The sequence below is a fragment of the Oryza glaberrima genome, chromosome 4, assembly GCF_000147395.1.
Source record: "Oryza glaberrima chromosome 4, OglaRS2, whole genome shotgun sequence".
NCBI classification, from domain to species: Eukaryota; Viridiplantae; Streptophyta; class Magnoliopsida; order Poales; family Poaceae; genus Oryza; species Oryza glaberrima.
The window spans coordinates 28,569,683-28,589,721 of NC_068329.1; the positions used below are offsets into that span (position 1 = coordinate 28,569,683).

Consider the following 20,039-nt stretch of genomic DNA (forward strand, 5'->3'; position numbering starts at 1 on the left):
TAATTAATCACCACGACGCTAATTGGTTTCTTGCTCAGTTCATGAGCTACTCATTTATACATGATCTGCAATGCTTATCAGTTATCAAGGCTAATCTAGTGCAGTTTACTACAGAGGTTACAACGCAAGTATGTACAGCCTGGTAAGGTAAAGTCAAATTAAAGTTCTGACTTTGTCATCTGTTCATCAATTTTTTTTTTGAACGAATATGTTCATCGATTAGAGAGCACAAACATTTTGTATTAGTAGCGTTTGCATCCAAGGAATTACTTCATCCGTTTCACAATGTAAGTCATTTTTACATTTCTCACATTCATAGTGATGTTAATGAATCTAGATAGATATATATGTCTAGATTTATTAACATTAATATAAATATGAAAAATGCTAAAATAACTTACAAAACGGAGGGAGTAAGTTACAACTTGTGCAGGAGTGTGCACCTAGCTGCACCTACACGTACAATATATTTTGGGTTTGTTTTTTGCGTTCGTGCATGATCGTTGAGATAAAAATACCACAGATAAATGGTTAAAGTAAGTGATTAAGGTCAATAATTTGAGGTCAACACGCTTGGCTTGGCTCTTCATTTTGCCATGTCGATGAGGTCAGATAACGGGTCAGTGAAGAAAACCAGCGATTCCTTCCCGCGTAGAACTGCTAGCTAACTTTGCTACACTACAGGATGCTAGCGGTACAGTTCGATTAATCCACTTATAGTTACAGGGGGAAAGTAATTTTATCCCTTGAGGGAGAAATATATCACTCCACAAACATACAACTTTAAATTTAATTTCTACAAGTTGTAACAAAAATAACAAATATAGTTGCGAATATGCGATAACTATTTTCAGTTTAATTTGTTATTTTTGTTGTAACATGTAGAAGTTGAATTTGATCTTGCATGTTGTCGACGGGTGATACCCGTAGGCCGGATATAGAGGTTATTGGGGTACGCTGGTACAAGTATCTACGTAATACGACATCAAGCAGACAAAAGACAAAGATTATACTGGTTCAGGCCCCTTAATAGGTAATAGCCCTAATCCAGTTGATGTGGGATTATATGATGGAAAACACAGGTTACAAAGGGAACAATGGAAATCGACGGATCCGGCGAGATCGTAGTCGAGTTGGTTCGACTAGATCCCTAGCAGTTTGGCTTCTTGTAGGCTCCGACTTCCTAGGCTATAAGGGTTGTGTTGGCTCTGAGATTCGATGCCTCAGGTCCTCCCGGGGGGTCCCTTTTATATCACAGGTTAGGCGGTTTCCAAGTAGAACTCGGAAACATCGAACTCTACACGATACATTGACGACCCAGTCTTGTCCGAGTAGGACTCCTTCCATTTGTAAACTCCGTGAGGGGTTTCCTTAATATATGCGGAGAGTATCCGTATACGCGTGGGTATACCATACCGATATGAGACGTATATCAAAGGGTAAAGGGTATACCTAACCCGTAACCCTGACAGTAGCCCCCGACTTCTGCTTAAATGAGCTCGTGTAACCATTCGCGACTTCCTGTGTCGAGACTGTTGTCGTTCCTGGTGCGAGGACCGTAGAGACATGACGTAGTCGAGAACACCGTTTGAAGCCCAACGGTCACGAGCGAATTTAAACTGAAGTCCAAAAAACTGCTGCGCGTAACGGACCCAGAAATTTCCGGCGGGCATCTCTCTTCGTTCCTTGGAATTCGCACCGTCGGTAGTGCGTCTCTTTAAAGGAATTTTGGGGATCCATTTTGAAGTCCGCCCATCGTGCAGAAAACATCCCGCCTGCAAACGCTCTTCGTCTTCTCCGCTTCCACAAGAAACCCTAGTTCGTCGACCTTAGCCCCTTCTTCGGCGATCTCTGATCGACGATGGATCTTGGCAAATCATCCTCCACCAGTGCATCGCTGAAGAAGCTTCAGGAAGACGGCGCCCTTCCCGGTCGTGGGACCATGGAAAGGGAAGCAGGAGGTACTAATCCCCAGCCCGTCTTAGGTCGCATGGTTGCGATTGAAGACTACATTCTCTGCGGTTTTCTCCCTCCGCCTTCCGAATTTCTTCTCTTAGTCATGAACTTCTACGGTCTTTCTCTGCTCCACCTGAACCCCAATTCCATCGCCTTTCTTAGCATCTTTTCTCATCTTTGTGAGGCCTACATTGGGGTAGAGCCGTTTCTCGATCTCTTTCGCTTCTACTACGAGCTGCGTTGGATGGAGCCCAACAGGGTGTCTGGATGCGTCGGGTTCCGACTTCGGGATGGCCTGAAGTCGCGTTACATCCCCTTCCAGTGTCCCTCTTCTCGCAGCAAGTGGCGGACGAGGTGGTTCTACCTTCAGATCAAAGATTCGGACCCTGTCTTCGTTGTTCCTAAGGAACAACCGGACAAGATCCCGTCTTAGACCGCAAAGTCCCCTTTGACCCCTTCTCTCCAATCCTTCATCGACATTGTCGATGATCTCCGAGTACGAGGCTTGTCGGGGTATGAAGTCGCTGCAGACTTCGTTGGTAGACAGATCCAGCCGCTCCAGGCTCGAGTCCACCCAGCCTTTGACTATTCCGGACCGGAGGACGCGACCCGGGTTTCTCCTCGGGGTATCTTTCTCGCATTTATCCTAACATGCTCGTGTCCACGTTCCTCCTAATTTATCGAAATTTGGTTCTCGATTCACAGGACTGAATAGCGAAACCGTGGGACGTCGTGTCGGCCAGGTGATGATCAGCGGCCCGACAACGGCGAGTAACATCCCCGTTCCCCTTTGTGAAAAGGGGGCGGCCGAATGTGATGCTGCCATCAACGTAAGTGTTCTCGATAGGCATCCTACATTTTCCTTCTGAGATCACTTTATGACTTGATTAAGCGTAGGCTCTTTCTCTGACTGACATCATCGGGCCACTCATGGACCATTAGGTGACGGCATCTCTGAAAGAGAAGGTCGCCAAGGAGGCGTCTGATGCTGCTGCTGCTACCACAAGTGGTGGCAATGTTCCGACAAAGGGGAGGAAGTTCTCCTCTGTAAGCGGACATCGTCGCAAGGCATCAACCCCCTCGGTAAGCTATCATGTCGTCAGATCGTACAACCAGAAGAATTTTGCCTTACTTCGCATCGACCGTTTTTCAGGCCTCGGACGCGTCTCCCCCGCCTCCACGACGACAACGTCTTGTGACGGTTGGCGAGAAGTAAGTAGATGAACTTAAGTCTCCGTGATTTTGTTCGAGTGTTATCTGAACCATAGCTGTCTCATAGGGCGGCACGGGCGAAGGCGGTGCAAGACGAGTCCGGAGGGACTTCCGGCGTGTCTCCCGCTGCAGCCTCGACGGATGTCGTGCTTGCGCCCGGGAGACGCGAGGCGACACCAAGCGGCCTAGTCAGCGATCCCGCGGCTGGTCGTGGTCCACCGGCGGCCATCCTCACCTGGGAGGAGCTCCAGGTCGAGATGGGGCGCCTCCTCGAGGCTGGTGCTTGCGGCATTGGCCGTGAGATTGCGGAGGCGAGGTCGGCAGCGGCGTTGGCGAACGAGTGTGCTGACCGGCAGGTACGCGAGTTGGCGGAGGCTCGTGAAGACCTCAAGAAGATGAGGGAGTTGGTGGCCGGCAACGAGCGACAACGGCAGGGGCTCGAGGACCGCATGTCGGAGCTCGGGAACAACCTGTCGGAAATCCGTGGCTCATTGCGGGTCACATACACTGGCCTGCACCAGCTCGCCGGGGAGTGCGGCATTAAGTCTACTATCCCGGCGAATCCCGATGAGTTCTCACTGACATCTTCTCTTGCGGAGCTGGCGGCGGCGATGGGGGAGATCCCCTCCAAGCATGCGGCCAGGATCGGGGAGGAGACGTCGAACAGGATCTATACCGGGGTGTGCCACGTCCTCGCGTGTGTAAAGCTGGCGCATCCTGAACTCAATTTGCGCGAGATCTTGGATCAGGGGGCGGCTAGCAACACGCGTAAGGAGGTGATGGAAGAAGTCGGTGATCTGGGGGAATCTGTTCTCCCCCTTTTTGAAGAGTAGGACCTCTTGTACTCCCAAGACATGCTGTGTAAAACTGAATCTTAATCGCCTTTGTGCGTGCAATTATTGTTCTAGTTTACTCTTGTATGTTGATCTTGAGAACTTTTGTCCCTTGTAGAGATGTTGATGACGAGGATGTCCAGCAGCGCGGGCAGCCCGAGTCACCGGTGATTATTCCGGTTCTTGCGTTTGAACCACATGCGTCGCCCGACAATGTAGACCAGACCCTTGCTACGGGGACGGAGATGGCGACGACATCCTTAGGTTAGTAGCCCATTCATCCCTTTCTGCTCTTCCGACTAGATCAACTATGTTCTCGAAAGAGGCGTGTAGCTTGACTTAGTTGTTCCCACATTGAGCAGATCTCGAGAGTGCTCTTGCTGGCCAAGATCGTCGTATCCAATATTGGAAGACAAAATTTGAAGTAGCGGAACTCGAGAGAACCATGCTTGCAGTGAAGAAAGAGCAGGCTGTGGAAACGCTCCGGGGTCGTGAGGTGTGGTTCAACTCGTACTTGAAGAGTTGCTGCACATCCATGGCCAGGGTCTGTAGAGAACTTCGAGTGCCCCGTGGAGATCCTGAGGAGTCGGCGGCCGGATACATCTCATGGCTGAACGGAGCATGTGCTCAACTCGATGGCGTCGGCAAGCGTATCGACGAGGCCTTGAAGCAGGAGTGTCGTCGATCGAGCCGATATGCCGGAGGGCACGTGTTGGCTTGCCTACGAGATCATTGCCCGCGCCTGGACCTCGATTTTCTTCGTGAGGGTTTTGCTTGTTCTCGGAGGACTCCGGCGGAGATAGACCACCTGGCGAGGTCGATGGCGCCGTTGGCGGAGAAGATCTTCCAGTTTATGGACTGGCGTTGGCCTTCTTGGTAGTCTTCGTACCCTGTGATAGATATCTCAGGAAAAAGGTGTAATATAGCTTTGGATTTGTGTAAAAACTGTAAGAAGTATTTTGTGAAATAGAGAAGAGATCTATCTTTAACAAATCTTTCTTACTCCGGATGTCGTGTGTAAGAGTGTGTTCTCAGTTCACGACTTTAGTCAGTCGTTTGAGTCGAACACTCTCCCTAGCCCCCAGCCTTGTCGTCGAAGAAATTTTCTCGGAGGATAAGGCTCTTGGACCTTTGACCTGCCTTGGTTGAATAAGCTCTGATCCTAGCTCCCAGCCGTGAAGTTGGAAAGTTAATTTCCGATTTTGCGGTTTGGTTAATACGCACGGTGAGAACTCTTACACGACCAGATCTTACATGGTCTTTCGTCTCTACAGGATCTGACAAGGCCTTATCGGCTCTGGGCGTCCCCAGCCGAAGATCCCTTAGGTTCCTCAGAGGCCTTGTCAAGACGGCGTAAAGGGACATGAGAATAGGTTTCAACGCTAGGTGTCATTAGGGTAAGGGATCATCGGGCGGAAATACTTTGATTGTAATATGGGCCTAAGAATAGGCTTTATTGATACTGTAAGGTGCCTTACAGGTACGGATGGTATTGACTCATACATAGAATTTACGTAGTTGGTCAATGTTCTAAGAATTTGCTAACTCGCGACCATCGCCGTCTGCGATTTTGAATGCGCCTGGCCGCAAGACTTGTGTGATCGTGTAAGGTCCTTCCCATTTGGGTGAGAGTTTGTTTCGCCCTGCTGTAGGATCGAGATGTCGACTAGAGGGGGGGGGGGTGAATAGGCGATTTAAAACTAAATAACACCTAATCAAATCTAACTTAAGTTGCTAGGCTTGGTGAGGGTGAACTCTACCTAAGCAACTAAGTTATGTTTTGCAAACCTAGGGTGATAGTGGCTCAATTATATCTCTAGGAAAGTAAATCACGCTCCTATGTCAATGTTTTGCAATCCTAGGGTGATATGATCTCAAGTGTGTCTCTAGAAATGTAAATTGCACAAATGTAAATGCGACAATCAAATGAGACAATGAGACAAGAGATTTTTCACCGAGGTTCGGAAACTCGCCGGTTTCCTACTCCCCGTTGAGGCGAGCCCAACTCCACCGCTCAACCACGAAGCCACCGCACGCCCCCTTCGTCAAGGGGTGGGCAAGGCGGGAGCCGGCCCACGGAGAGGACTACCCAAGCCTCGATCACTCGGGGTAGTTCTTCCTTCACTCCGAAGGTGGTGAACTCCAAACCACTCACAAACCGGCGCCGGGCCTCCTCCACAATCTTCTCGGAGAGGTCACCAGGCAACTCCTCCACAAGCCGTCTAGGAGGCGGCAACCTCCAAGAGTAACAAGCAATGACCCGGTGTGGAGATGATCAAGTGCCACTCTAGCTCTACAATGGAAGCAAATGCACTTGACTCTTGGCTAAACAACCCTCTAACACACTAGATGGATGAACACAAAGCTCAAGTGAGTGTGAGAGAGGTGCAAGGGGTGTATGCAATTGAATTGGGTGCCAAGAGAGCCCCCTTGCTGCTGGTGGGGGAGTATTTATACTCCCACCCACCAAAACTAGCCGTTGGGGGCGAAATCCCCCAACTTTTGCTCTGCCGGTCTGACCGGAGGTATGTGGCCGGTCAGACCGTGCTACTCTGCAATGGCTAGAAAGCTAGCCGTTGTAGCCCTGTCAGAGGGCCCCATCGGCCTGGCCGGTCAGACCGACATGGGGTGGCCGGTCAGACCGGCCTCGGCTCGGTCAGACCGCCATCGGCTCGGTCTGACCGACTACGGCTCCGTCGGCTCTGTATCGGCCATCCCGAGCAGCATCATCTCGGCCTCCAGGGGGCCGGTCTGACCGAGAAAGTGCCGTCAGTCAGACCGCCACTATGTAGCCGGTCTGATCGGCTAGGGCACGCCGGTCAGACCGCCACTATGTGGCCGGTCTGACCGTCCCTGGTCAGGCCGAACCCAGTGAATTTGCAAGTGAATGTGTTTGTAAAGAAAAAGAGAGCACAAATGAAAATGCAATGACCTAATGTGGCAATTAAAATCATCTCTTTGCTAGGTCATTACCCCTCTTAATAGTACGGCGAAACTAAAATTAAACTAGCAAATTTGATCGCCCTACACCTCGATCAATTCTAAATTAAAGCGCTAGTTTTACCGTCTTCTTTCCCTTTGCTTTGCGCCGTCAATTTTAATCCATCGATAATCATCCATGCACACATATGACGTGGACCTAACTTAAAAATGTATAGCTCAAAGACAACGGTTAGTCCACAATTAGTGCTTGTCATTAATTACCAAAATTAACACCGGGGGACTAGATGCTTCACCTGCTTGGCTTTGAACCCGTCGGAGGACGTAGTCGCCGATCGAAAGTATGCGTGCTCGGATGCGCTTCTCGAGGTAACGGCGGAGGGTCTATTGATAGCTGGCTGCTCGAACGGCAACTCATTCGCGATGTTCCTCGAGTAGATTTACATCGACGTTTCACTGCTCCTCCTGGTCCTCGTCGGAATGCTTCTGTACTCGTGTACTCTGATGTCGTAGCTTGCTGGGGAGCATGGTCTCGGAGCCGTACACGAGGAAGAAGGGTGTTTCCTTGTTAGACATTGTCGGTGTGGTGCGTACGGCCCATAGTACTGGTGGGAGTTCTTCGACCCATTTTTTGTCATGTGACATGAGCCTGTCGTAGACGCGGGTTTTGATCCCTTGTAGTAATATGCCGTTTGCCCTCTCGACTTGTCCGTTACTTTGAGGGTGGGAGACCGAGGCGAAGCATATCTTGACTCCCAGCCCGATGTAGTAATCCTGGAAATCAGCGCTGATGAACTGGGAGCCGTTGTCGGTTATGATGCGGTGCGGTAGTCCGTATCTGCAAAATATACCCTTGATGAATTTGATGGCGTTGTCGGCCTTGATTTCTCCCATGGGTACTGCTTTGATCCATTTAGTGAATTTGTCGATCGCCATGAATAGGAACCTGTAGCCGCCCTGTCCTCGTGGGAATGGCCCGAGTATATCTAGCCCCCAGCACGAGAACGGCTGTCACGCCCGGAAATTCACTAGTAATTTACGAACTTATTTGTGCATAAAATCCTCGTCCAGGAATCAGACGAGGTACACAAACTGACAATTTAATATACAAATCCATCATAATAATAACGTTACATACTTACAAAAGAAAAGAAAAACAGCAGCGGAATTAACGGTCTAGCGATGACTTCAGCTCCACTCCCATAGGCAGCTCAACTGGGGTATAAGCCAAACGCCTTCTCCTTCTGGATCCTTTTTCTTCAACTGAGGTTGATTGATTATTGCAAGAATGAGCATATGACATACTCAACAAGCCACACAGCAAATATGCAAGTGCACAAAGATACCAAAGGATGGCATAATATAGGCTCATTTGCAAAAGCAGCATTTAGCAAACATTTAAGAGAAGTAAAATAGTAGAGTATTTAATCAGAAATTTTAATCAACACTGAACAGCACACCCATGCTGCTTAGGCCCAACCAAACCTGAACAACCATACCCGGCTGTACAGATCTAACTCCAAACCAGGAGCTAAGAAAATTATTACCAATTATAACATCTATAATTATTGTGAGAGGTGTGAGACTAATCACGAAAAACATTGCTCAACCCACCCATAACCGCGGGCACGGCTATTCAAATAGTTTTACTCTGGCCAGAGGTGTACCACTGTACCCACAAGACACGATTCCACACATGTTGCCATGCCCCGAAGTACCACCACGGCACTGCAAAGGGGGAAATCGTGACAGTACCCTTCGCACAACACAACTCACCACAGTGCACCATTCCTGGATCATAATCACCCCCTCAAAACCAGAGGAATGGACTCCCCAGCGACCCCCACGGACTTCTCGCCGCTTCTCAGTCTGGCACCCCGTAATGAACCATGCTATACAAAAGGTAAAGCCGTTGCCCACGCTGGCTTGTGGTTGGCACGGTAAATGTTTCACAACAGTAGCTCGCGAACCGGTCCTTAATTGCCATGAGCACGACCTTCAAAACCATGTGCTCACAACCCACCTTTAATCAAGTTTTAATTATCAGTTAATTATCATAACACGATTAACCATCGTGAGCTACCATTAAATATAACCATAAATAATAATGTAGTATATATGATTCATCCCATTAGTGAGCTAATGTTTCTAAGCATGGCTAAGCAATTATATATATAACATTTAGCTGAACCAAACCAATACATAAGGTTCAAGCTAATCAATTTATTACCCAAGGTATCAAGGAATAGGGCATTCAATGCAAATTGGCCATAACAAAGGAATAGGTTCACACCACCCAGTGACATTCGAAAATAAATGCACAGTTGAAATAAATAGAGAATTTAAATATACGATCAACATGCTCAAAGGATTGTGTTTAGGATCTGTGTGACTTGCCTTGCAATAATCGGTCTTCAATTAATCTTCTTGAACACTTCCGACGCACTCACGAACCTTCCTCAACGAAAACGCTCTCCTCTGGAACGTCGGAAACTAAAGCGAAAGAACAAAATCAACAAAACAGTACAAAAACAAGCATAAACAGTACATGTGGATATTTTTAACTGTAGATCTCGATTTTAGATGAATTTAGCAACTTGTACCACTCGAATCCGAGTTACGATGATTTAGTTATGAATTTCCGGAATTTTAATCTATTTGCATCTAGAAAAAAACAGGAAAAAGGAAATATGACGTCATGCTGACGTCATCATCGCCGGCATGACACGGGCGACGACCTCGCCGGCGATAGAGAGGTCGGCAGGGCTATCTAAAGGCATCTACATGTAGAGGACGACGACGCGAACTCACCGGTACTAGCAAACGCGATGGACGACGACGAATGGTGGCCGGCGGCGAGCTCTAGCGGCGGCACGGCTCGGGTCCCCGACGGCGACGGCGCTCCGATGGTCTTCAGCGGCTGCGAAGGGGTGGACGGGGTTCCTCTCCTCCGTGCGCACCCGACGGCGGCGAAGGACGGCAGCGGCGACGATGCTAGCGGCGGCGCGACGCGACCGGAGGATCGCCGGCGACGACGGCGGCTAGAACAACGCGGCGGCAACTCTACGGGCGACGGCTCGGCTTGGGACTTGGGGTAAACGGAAGAGGACGCCAAGGAGATGCTTTATATAGGCATAGATGAGAGAGATCGGACTCCAAACGAGAGGATTTGAACCGGAAAAATCTAGAGTTAGTTTTGGAGAGATAAACTCGAATACGAGTTTGATTCGGATAAAATACAAAGAATTAGGTTCCGATTCTTGGGGGAAACGAAAGAGGGAGATAAGGGAAATATTTCCCCTCAACTAATTTTGGGAAAACATAAGAGAAAAGGCCGGATTTGAAAGGAGGAGGCGGCGGTAGTAGGACACGGCACGGCTGGCTCGGCTCTGCCTGAGCTGGAAGATGAACAGTAACGAGGGAGGCAAATTACACTTTCGGCTGGGCTTCTACTTCCAAAGACTGATTAAAGGAGGGACAAAAAGCAGACTTCGGGAAAGAGAGGGAAAGGACTGCAGGCTGAGAGGAGACTGGGCCGAGAGTGAGAGGACTTTTCCTAATTCGGCCCGAAAAGGAAAAGGTGAATTTTAATTACTTTTCCAATTAAATTAATCACTGAAATAATCTTTGAATTGTTAAAAATACTTCTATTGCTCAAATAATTTCAAGAAAAATCTTGAAAATACTTGGACCCTCAAAGTATTTAACAAAATTATAATCAGACCATTTAATGATTAATTTAATATGTGGATAGTTACTGAAATGTTCTTTGTATGATTAAAATTTAGAATTGAGCTCCGAAAAATCCAAGAAAATTCCAGAGAGTATAATTAACCGTGGAGAATTTAATAAAATTTAAATCCAGGCATGCTTTATATTTAGGAAATTTTATTTCTCACATCTAACTTCACTTGTAAATTAATGAACATTTAATATAAATTCTAAATATAATTTATTAAATAATTTCTAAATCCTAAAACAAAAATCAGGATGTGACAACGGCCAAGTAAGAGGGATAGTCTGGAGCGCTTGCGCGGATAGCTTTGTGTGTTTACTGTGGAATTGACAGGCTTCACATCGCTGGACCATGTCGCATGCATCTTTAAGGGCGGTTGGCCAGAAAAACCCTTGTCGAAAAGCTTTCCGGACCAATGTTCGACCGGTGGCGTGTGACCCACAAATGCCTTCATGTATATCAAGGAGGAGGTGTCTACCGTCGTCGGACGAGACACATTTGAGAAGTACCCCGTTTGGCGCTTTCTTGTATAGATTGTTGGGCCTCTGTATCGTCCTCGGGCAACTCCTCGCTGTTGATGAATTTGATTAGTGGGATGCGCCAGTCGTCTGTGGTCTCGATATCGGCAACAGCGTGTTCTGCCTTTGTGGCCTCCGAGCTAATGTCGAGGGTGACCAGGCTAACTTCACCGCTAACCTCTTTTACTGATGGCTTCGTCAGGATGTCCAGAAAGGTGCCGGGCTTGAGCGGTTCTCGTCTGGACGCACGTCGTGCTAGGTCATCTGGCTCGATGTTGTCTTTGCGGTAGACGTGTCGGACTTCGATCCCATCAAACCTTTTCTCTAGCTTCCTGACTTCTGCGAGATACTTGGATAACTCGGGGTTAGAGCATTTATAATCTTTGTGCACCTGGTTCGCGACTAGTTCGAAGTCCCCTTTTACGATTAATCGCTTGACCCCAAGTGCAGCTGCAGCTCTTATCCCGGCTAGTAGTCCCTCGTATTCGGCTGTGTTATTGGTCGCCCTGAAGTTGAGGTGGATTGCGTGCTTGAATTGATCTACGGAGGGAGACGTCAAGATAAACCCTGCCCCTGCTCCTTGGCTGTTGAGTGCACCATCGAACGCCATTGTCCACGTTTCGTTGTCAACTTGGTTGTCTGATTTGTTATCAGGCATAGTCCAATCGGCTACGAAGTCGGCGAGTACCTGGGATTTGATGGCTGTTCATGGCGCAAAGTGGACATCAAACTGGCTCAGCTCAATTACCCATTTTGCAATGCGGCCGACAACGTCTTTGTTTCTCACGACTTCACTGAGAGGGAAGGAGGAGACAACTGTGACTCTGTGGGCTTGAAAGTAGTGGCGTAGCTTCCTTGATGTCATGATGACCGCGTAAAGCAGCTTTTGGATCTGTGGATATCTTGTCTTTGCGTCGTAGAGAGCTTCGCTAACGTAATAGACTGGTTGTTGTACTTTCTTTCTCTCGACAACGATGACGGTGCTAACGGAATATGGCGTGGCGGCAATATAGAGGAATAATTCTTCATTAGGTTGGGGGGCAACAAGTACAGGAGGGTTTGATAGGTAGCGCTTGAGTGCAACGAATGCCTCTTCGGCTTCCTATGTCCATACAAATTTGTCTTGCTTCTTCAGCAAAGCGAAAAAAGGTTGCCCTCGTTCTCCCATTCTAGCGATGAACCTGCTCAATGCTGCCATGCATCCGGCTAGCTTCTGTACTTCTTTGAGTCTTGTGGGCGACTTCATGTTCTCGATTGCCTTGATCTTCTCGGGATTTGCTTCTATTCCTCTGCCAGAGACAAGGAGTCCTACTCGCAAACACATATTCCTCCGCGTCCTTTTCGACCACGCGTACTCGTTTGCCTTTTTCAGATGCAATGTGCTTCTCGAGCGATTTTTTGAAAACAAGGCAATCTTCCAAAGAATGTCTGTCCGTCTTGTGTATGGGGCACCATGCTTTCTTTGTGTCGCTACTTTGTGGGTCTGGGTGCTTGGGAGGGTTCGCGTATTCTGCTGCGAGGACCTCCGCTTGAGCTTTCCTTTTCCCATTTTTGCGATTCTTCTTCTTGCTTGACTCAGGTGCGTCCGTGGCTGGTTTCTTCTCTCCCCCGGTCTTCGGCTTATCGTTCTTGCGTCTTAGCGCATCATCTGCGTGGGCGCATCGCTCAACAATCTCGAACAATCTCCGAGTGGTTGTGATCCGTCTTGTCGCCAACTCCTGGGTAGTATAGCGATCTCTGACACCGGATTTGAAGGCGCGAATTACAGAAGCATCGGTGATTTCGGGGATTGTATTTCTGCACTCGTTGAAGCGCCGAACATATTCCCTCAAGGATTCACCCGAGTTCTGTGTCAACGCGTGTAGGTCGTCTTCGATCGCATGGCGCTTGTAGGTTCCTTGGAAGTTGGCGACGAACTGTTGCCACAGGTCTGCCCACGAAGAGATTGAGTAGGGCGGAAGATGCATCAGCCATGAACATGCAGAGCCTTTTAACGCAGTTGGCAAATAATTCGCCAATGCGTTGTCGTCTGCTCCGGCAGCGTAGAGTACTATGGAGTAGACTTGAAGGAACTCTTCTGGGTCGGTGCTCCCATCGTACTTTTCTATTGCTCTAGGTCAGAATCTCTCAGGCCATCGGACATCACGCAGGGAACGACTGAAAGCCCTACACCCAGCGCTGGGGGCGGTGGGTTGTCGGCGATCGTGTGTCCTTCGTGGATGTCTGTCTGATGATGAGGAAGACGAGGATGATGACGATGACGATGGGTCGCTTGGTTCCGGCGTACGAATACAAGGATGTCGGCCTGGATCTCGAGAATCTTGTCGTCGTCTCCCGCTGTTGTCTCGGCGCCGGTCTCCATCATTGTCATCGTTATGGCGACGTCCTCGACCAGTATCGTCTGGCACCCGCCGTTCGCGATCGTTGTGATCGTGGCGGTTGTGGCGGTTATCATGGCCTCGGTCTTCGTTTGAGCGGTCTCCTCGATCTTCGTTATTATGGCGCCGTGAAGAGACATGACGCCGGGAACGATTCTCATTGTCTCGTGCGCGTCGTGCCTCTCGGCGGCCGTTGAGGTGATCTCGGAGATCGCTAGTGCCGCGAGGTGGAGGGGTGGCTCGATGAGGCGATTCCCTCCGTTCAGGGTCTTCACCATTGGCATCGCCAGTTGGTGGTTGCTCCGGGTGCGCTGCGGCGGCGGCCTCTTTGGACGCGTTGCTGAGGTTGGTCACTGATTCCCGTAGTCGTTCTGTCCAACGCGCGATATCGTCGTTCAAAACAGGATCGTAGGGGGTTTCCCTCAGTATAGCGTTGACGGCTCTGATGTGCTGGGCCGGGTGGCCAATTGATTCTCCGCTTCTGCATTGGTGCGCGCTGACGTGCCGACATCATCGATAGCCAATACCTTCCGCGGCGTGCTTGTTGTTGATGATCCATAGTCTTCGAGAAGGTGCAAGACTGATGGTTCGTGAGGATCGATATCGATTACCCCAACAAATCGATCTGAAGTTGGCGTCGCTCCTCGTTCCTTGTCTTTATCCCTGATGGGGATGTGTGACTGTTGGACCTTAGGAGATGGCGCTTTCATGGCGCTGAGAAAGACCTTTCAACTTGAAAGGTCGTGATTCTTTGTCTTGTGAATAGGACAATAGACATCACGAGTTGGAGAAATACGCTGAATTCCACGCTCTTTGCATGCGCGAATTTCAGGGCGGATGTTAAGGAAAACCCAGCAGGCTTGCAAAGTGTGTTTCCTGGTTTTGTGGATAGGACACCAGGACCTTGTCACTTCGGAAGTCATCTTCGTCAGCTCGCGGTTCATGTCGGAATGACAAGGTTTGGCCGCATTAGAATCCTTCTCGAGCTCAGATGTCGTCGATGTTCCGTTCTCCGCCTCGGCGGGAGGATCTTTTGACATGGAGTCATCTTGGTTTGTAGCCATTGCGTTCTCGTTTCCAGTCATTGGCGGACCGGTTGAGATCGGCATTGTGGTGTAAACCGGGAAGACGATTTCACCGACTTGAGTCCACACCAGCATCGTTGAAGCAGGGAATACTTGGCTGAGGTTGGTGTTGACGCTGTTGTCGACGAGGCTGGATGACATAGTAGTGGAACCTTGAGTACCAAGTCCCCCTACCTGGCGCGCCACTGTCGACGGGTGATACCCGTAAACCGGATATAGAGGTTATTGGGGTACGCTGGTACAAGGATCTACGTAATACGACATCAAGCAGACAAAAGACAAAGATTATACTGGTTCAGACCCCTTGATAGGTAATAGCCCTAATCCAGTTGATGTGGGATTATATGATGAAAAACACAGGTTACAAAGGGAACAATGGAAATCGACGGATCCGGCGAGATCGTAGTCGAGTTGGTTCGACTAGATCCCTAGCGGTTTGGCTCCTTGCAGGCTCCGACTTCGTAGGCTGTGAGGGTTGTGTTGGCTCTGAGATTCGATGCCTCAGGCCCTCCCCGGGGGGTCCCTTTTATATCACAGGTTAGGCGGTTTCCAAGTAGAACTCGGAAACATCGAACCTTACACGATACATTGACGACCCAGTCTTGTCCGAGTAGAACTCCTTCCATTTGTAAACTCCGTGAGGGGTTTCCTTAATATATGCGGAGAATATCCGTATACGCGTGGATATACCATACCGATATGAGACGTATATCAAAGGGTAAAGGGTATACCTAACCCGTAACCCTGACACATGTTTGTGGAGTGATATATTTCATATTAATCTATGTTGTTATTTTTTTCAAATATATTTATAACTATTTAAATGACTTACAAATAACGGGGGATGTCCTCTCGAGGGATGAAAATTATGTGTTACATGAGACAAAACGTATGCACATGTATAAAATTGGCCCATTACCATCGTGACTTTGAAATGGGCCGGGCCGGATTACCCGTGACGTGCTCTACGGCACGCCAACTTCCGGGTTGTTGATTACCGTTGAGAAGTTAACGTCCTTCGCTGCTTGTCAACAAGTTAACCAAAAAAGGAAAAGGTTCCAGTTAACTGCTCCTCATAATCATATCATGTTAATCTGTAGCTAGAATCATGAATACATCAGCCATTCAATGGAATATCTGCAAAAAAAGATGACCACGCAATGACACAAGTCACAAGCAGCCAAGCAGAAGAGACATCTACAAAGAGAAACTAAGTCAACAGACATGCATTCAATTACAAGCAGAGAAAAGAAAATCCTTCTCTTCTACTACACCTGAGCGCGGCCAATCCAGGCAGTCTGCATGCATTAGGTGAGATCGGTTGTGGTTGAGCCTTGGACATCACTCTGACGAAGCGGACGCATGGCGGCTCTGCTGTCAAGTGTCGGTCTCTTGGGCTGCTCCATCTGCGACGTCCTGCTCGTCAGCATGGCGACGATTTCGGACATGGTCGGCCTATCGTCCGCCATGTCCTGGATGCAGAGAAGCCCGATGTGGATGCACCGTTCTAGATCGTACAGGAGCTCTGCATCGTCGGGTGCAGGCCTCGCCATTGCCGGGTCAAGGAGGTCCATGAGGTTGCCCTGTTCCCACAACCTCCATGCCTGTATGCACAAAAGAGGTCTAACTGAAGGATCCAAATGCCATTGTCTTGCAATGAAGATTTGATGTGTTCAGTGCACTGCTTGATTACCTGTGGAAGAAGCGTCTGCATTGAGCCGTTGCGAACGCCGCTGAGCGTCTCCAGGAGGATGACTCCGAAGCTGTAGACGTCGCACTTGAGCGTCATCTCGTCTCGTAACGCGTACTCCGGAGATGCATAACCTCTTCAATTCACGAATTCAATTCAAGGCTTCAAATCAAAACTTGAGCAACATTGCTACTAGGAACAGCCATTAGTTTACTTACTGTGAGACCACGAGGGTCTGGCCTGACTGATCGGCGACGAACAGCTTGGCGGTGCCAAAGTCTGCAATCTTAGGCTTCAATTCGTCGTCTAGAAGAATGTTGCTCAGCTTGAGATCCCTGTGGATTACACTCCCGTCTGGTCCTTCGTGAAGATACGCGACACCTTTCGCGATGGCCTGAATTATGTCGAGTCTTCTTCTCCAGTGCAGATTAGCTCGACGCGGCAACGGGCCTGAAATGAAGAAGAACATGGAAGGTGACATTATTTATTCATGTCATGGTGAATTTATGATCAGGTCAGTGATGTAGCTTAATAAGCTGAATTCAGATAGAACAGGGTGGGTACCGAAAATGTGGTTGTCCAAGCTCTTGTTCTTCATGTAGGCGTATACCAGTATACGCTCATTGCCTTCGTTGCAGTAAGCTAGGAGGCGGAGAAGGCTACCGTGATGGAGCCCGGCCATCACTGCCACTTCTCTGGCGAAATCCTTCTTGCCTTTGTTCGTCAGAGCTGACTGCTTTAGCCTCTTCACGGCTACCATTGTCCCGTCAGATTGTACTCCCTGGTCATTTCCAAATTTCAGGTGATTGCAATTGCATTTTTGGCATTTGCCAGTGTACGGTATTAAGTATTTGCAACTTATGTTTAATTTCTTTTTTCATGAGGATTAGTGCAACTTTCATGTTACATGTGTCTATCTTCTGAAGAGAGAGGCTCACCTTATAAACGGTGCTAAATCCACCTTCACCAATCAAGCAATTTTCTGAGAAATTTTCAGTAATAGACTTTATAGTAGCTAGATTGACTGAAGCAACGCCCATAGAAGGGTTATCTGGAATAACATCTGTGGTATTAGCAATTTAGCATACAGTTTGTTAGCTTAGAACTTCATAATAAATATCCTTAAGATTAAAAGCCTGGATTTACCTAAAATTCCGTGATTCTTTTTGCACCAAATAGCCCAAACCCCAAAGGCGATCAAAAGAATAGCAATAGTAGCAGCTACAGGTGGGACAACTAGTACAATCAGAGACCTTTTGGTCTCAACTGTTACTCAGACAAAAAAAAAAAGACATAGAGAGAGATCAGTTCATGCTCAGAATTACTCCCTTAGCTGACTTTTCTAGTTAAAACTTCTTTAGATTAAATCAAATTTATATAAAAAATTAACAGAGATTGCGACATCAATTAGGTTCATTAAATATAATATTAAAATATTTTGATAATATGTTTATTTGTATTGAAAATATTGTTATATTTTTCTATAAACTAAATTAAACTTAAAAAGTTTGAATAGGAAAAAGAAAAGGTGAGAGTGACTTATATTCGAGAGAGTATCATATGTCGGCATTTCTTTTACGGTGACATCAGGATCGTTACTTTGTTAAAAAAAAAGAACTGTTACTTTGACATTTCTTTCGCTAATCTTTTATCTGGGGTCATTTTCATTCAAAATATAGGCTCGGATTGAAACCCATTTTCATTATTGTTTTAGAACATAATCTTTCAAGATAAAATTGAAAATAAAGCAATGCACATACCAAATTCAGACTTAGCCAATCTCAGGTACAAATCCTGCCCGCGGTCAACGTAGCGAAGATCGACGATGTCGTCCGTCCAAATGACGCAGCCGCCGCCGTTGATGTCGGCGGCGGCGTAGGCCACGCACGAGCAGTTTCCCAGGCACCTCCGCTCGCACTCCGCCGCCGTGGCGCCCATGTCCACCGACGCGTTGCGCGTGTCTGGCAGCTTCACCCCCCGCACCACCTTGAACTTGTCCGTCGTCCTGCTCCCGCCGCCGCCGCCGGCGCAGTCCAGCGCCACGCCTCGCCGGCACCCGCCGGAGGTGTTCCGCAACGCCCACGCCGACGGCGACGCGGCGGTGAACCCATCCACGCAGCCGCAGAACGACGTCGCCGCGGCGTCGGCGTCGCACAGGCCGAACGGCCCGCACCGCGCGTAGCTGTCGCAGGGGTCCCTCGGGCCCTGGAAGAATCGCTGCCATGCCCGGCTGCTCGCGTCCCACACGAGGCGCTCGACCACGCCGGTGTAGTTCACCACGACGCGCGTCAATGGCGCGGCGCCGGCCGTGGCGACCGATCCGTAGCCGTAGGTCACCTCCCTCGCGCTGGACGTCACCTGCAGCGGGAACTTGTCGGAGTAGTTGGACGCCTCCGGGACGCCGTTGAAGAACCTGCCGTTCCACGGGCCCGTGCGGTACACCTTGGTGGCGCCGCCGCCGCCGCCGCCGCCGCCTCGCCACAGGACGAGCTCCGGTAGGCCGTCCGTGGCCAGCGTGCGGCGGTAGTCGCCCGGCGACGGGTCGTCGGCGGAGCGCCACGCCGTGATGAACCACTCCTGCCCGCTCCACAGGCTCTTGCCCATCTTCATGCCGGGCAGCAGCGTGTCCGACGGCTGGTCGAACGACTGCCACAGGTAGGCGTCGCCGCCGCTGCCATTGCGCACGACGAGGTTGCCGGAGTCGAGAAGCTGAACCACCGCGGCAGAGGCGGCCAAGAAGCTCGCGGACCACACCGTCCGGCGAGAGCCGCCGTCGAGCAGGACGAGCTGGCTGCCATCGTCGTTGAGCAGCAGCACGCCGGACTTGCCGTCGAGGGGGCGGTCACGGTTGGCTACCCAGTAGACGGTGTCGCCGGACACGGTGAACCATATGCCGAGGTATCTCTTGGTCGACTTCCCGGGAGAGAAGAACCCCAGAGTGTACGAGCCGCCGCCGGACGAGACGAGCGTCTGGCCGTCGGTGAGGTTCTGGCCCTTGTCGATCTTGTCGGCGACGCCCGCGGCGGCGGCGGCCGACGTTTGGCCGGAGAGGAGGAAGAAGAAGGCGACCAGGCGGAGTAGGTTAGACGATTGCCTGGTTGACCTCATGACAAGATCAAAATGTCTCTAGCTCTTGTTGCATGCAGAAAGGCTAGCTCATGCAGCAGATGGCCATGAAGGATGGTCATGTATACTGATCATAGGCATTTCTGGATACTTGGATTGGAATATTGGATGATAAACTAGTTAATTCAGGTAGTCCGGATCTGTCTATTTAGAATTTGAAAGAGGTACATCAAATCCCATACGACAATATCTAAATTCTCTCAAAGTCGTACTCCAACTAATTGGCTGAATTTATTAATTTGCACTCAATTGGGTGTGAAAAAATTGCTTAAAAAGTGCAGGTCAATGTGACTGCTTCGTTCCAAAGATTTCTTCGTCTTAGCACGACCTGTGGCTACACGTAACCATGTAGCAGAGCTTTACATTCTTTTGGCCTGAAAAAGGAAATGGAGAAGCACAATATGCATCCTAGTTATCCAATGGGTTAACACAAGGCAAAAGTCTCCCGTGCACGATGTCTCACAAATGACTTTTTACAGACACTCAAATCCTACTCAAAATAGCAAACAGATTTGATAACCGGTCACTGGGCCTGTTTGGTTGCTACCCTGAGAAAAATTTACCT

The 20,039-nt window shown here is 49.1% G+C and overlaps 1 protein-coding gene across 2 annotated transcripts; it reads right to left on the reverse strand.

Moving 5' to 3' along the window:
- Window positions 1-15,501: 15,501 nt before the first annotated feature.
- On the reverse strand, window positions 15,502-19,825 carry LOC127771924 (receptor-like serine/threonine-protein kinase SD1-8). 2 transcript variants are annotated; one of them, XM_052297870.1, is made up of 8 exons: window positions 18,109-19,825; window positions 17,495-17,614; window positions 17,287-17,399; window positions 16,913-17,129; window positions 16,567-16,798; window positions 16,352-16,484; window positions 15,933-16,262; window positions 15,502-15,795 (listed from the first exon to the last, which is right to left on the reverse strand). In XM_052297870.1, the coding sequence occupies exons 1-7, from the start codon at window positions 19,454-19,456 to the stop codon at window positions 15,966-15,968; spliced, it is 2,460 nt and encodes an 819-aa protein (XP_052153830.1). In that variant the 5' UTR covers window positions 19,457-19,825; the 3' UTR covers window positions 15,502-15,795; window positions 15,933-15,965. The 2 variants fall into 2 exon arrangements, with proteins under 2 accessions (XP_052153830.1, XP_052153829.1); XM_052297869.1 differs by having other exon boundaries at window positions 15,502-16,262.
- Window positions 19,826-20,039: the final 214 nt, after the last annotated feature.

Coding starts and splice junctions, on each gene's coding strand:
- LOC127771924 (XM_052297870.1), bottom strand. CDS start 19,456: ATGAGGTCAACCAGGCAATCGTCTAACCTACTCCGCCTGGTCGCCTTC. Junction 16,799..16,912: donor CTTGGACAACCACATTTTCG/GTACCCACCCTG, acceptor TCTTCATTTCAG/GCCCGTTGCCGCGTCGAGCT. Junction 16,263..16,351: donor TGCAGACGCTTCTTCCACAG/GTAATCAAGCAG, acceptor TTGTGCATACAG/GCATGGAGGTTGTGGGAACA.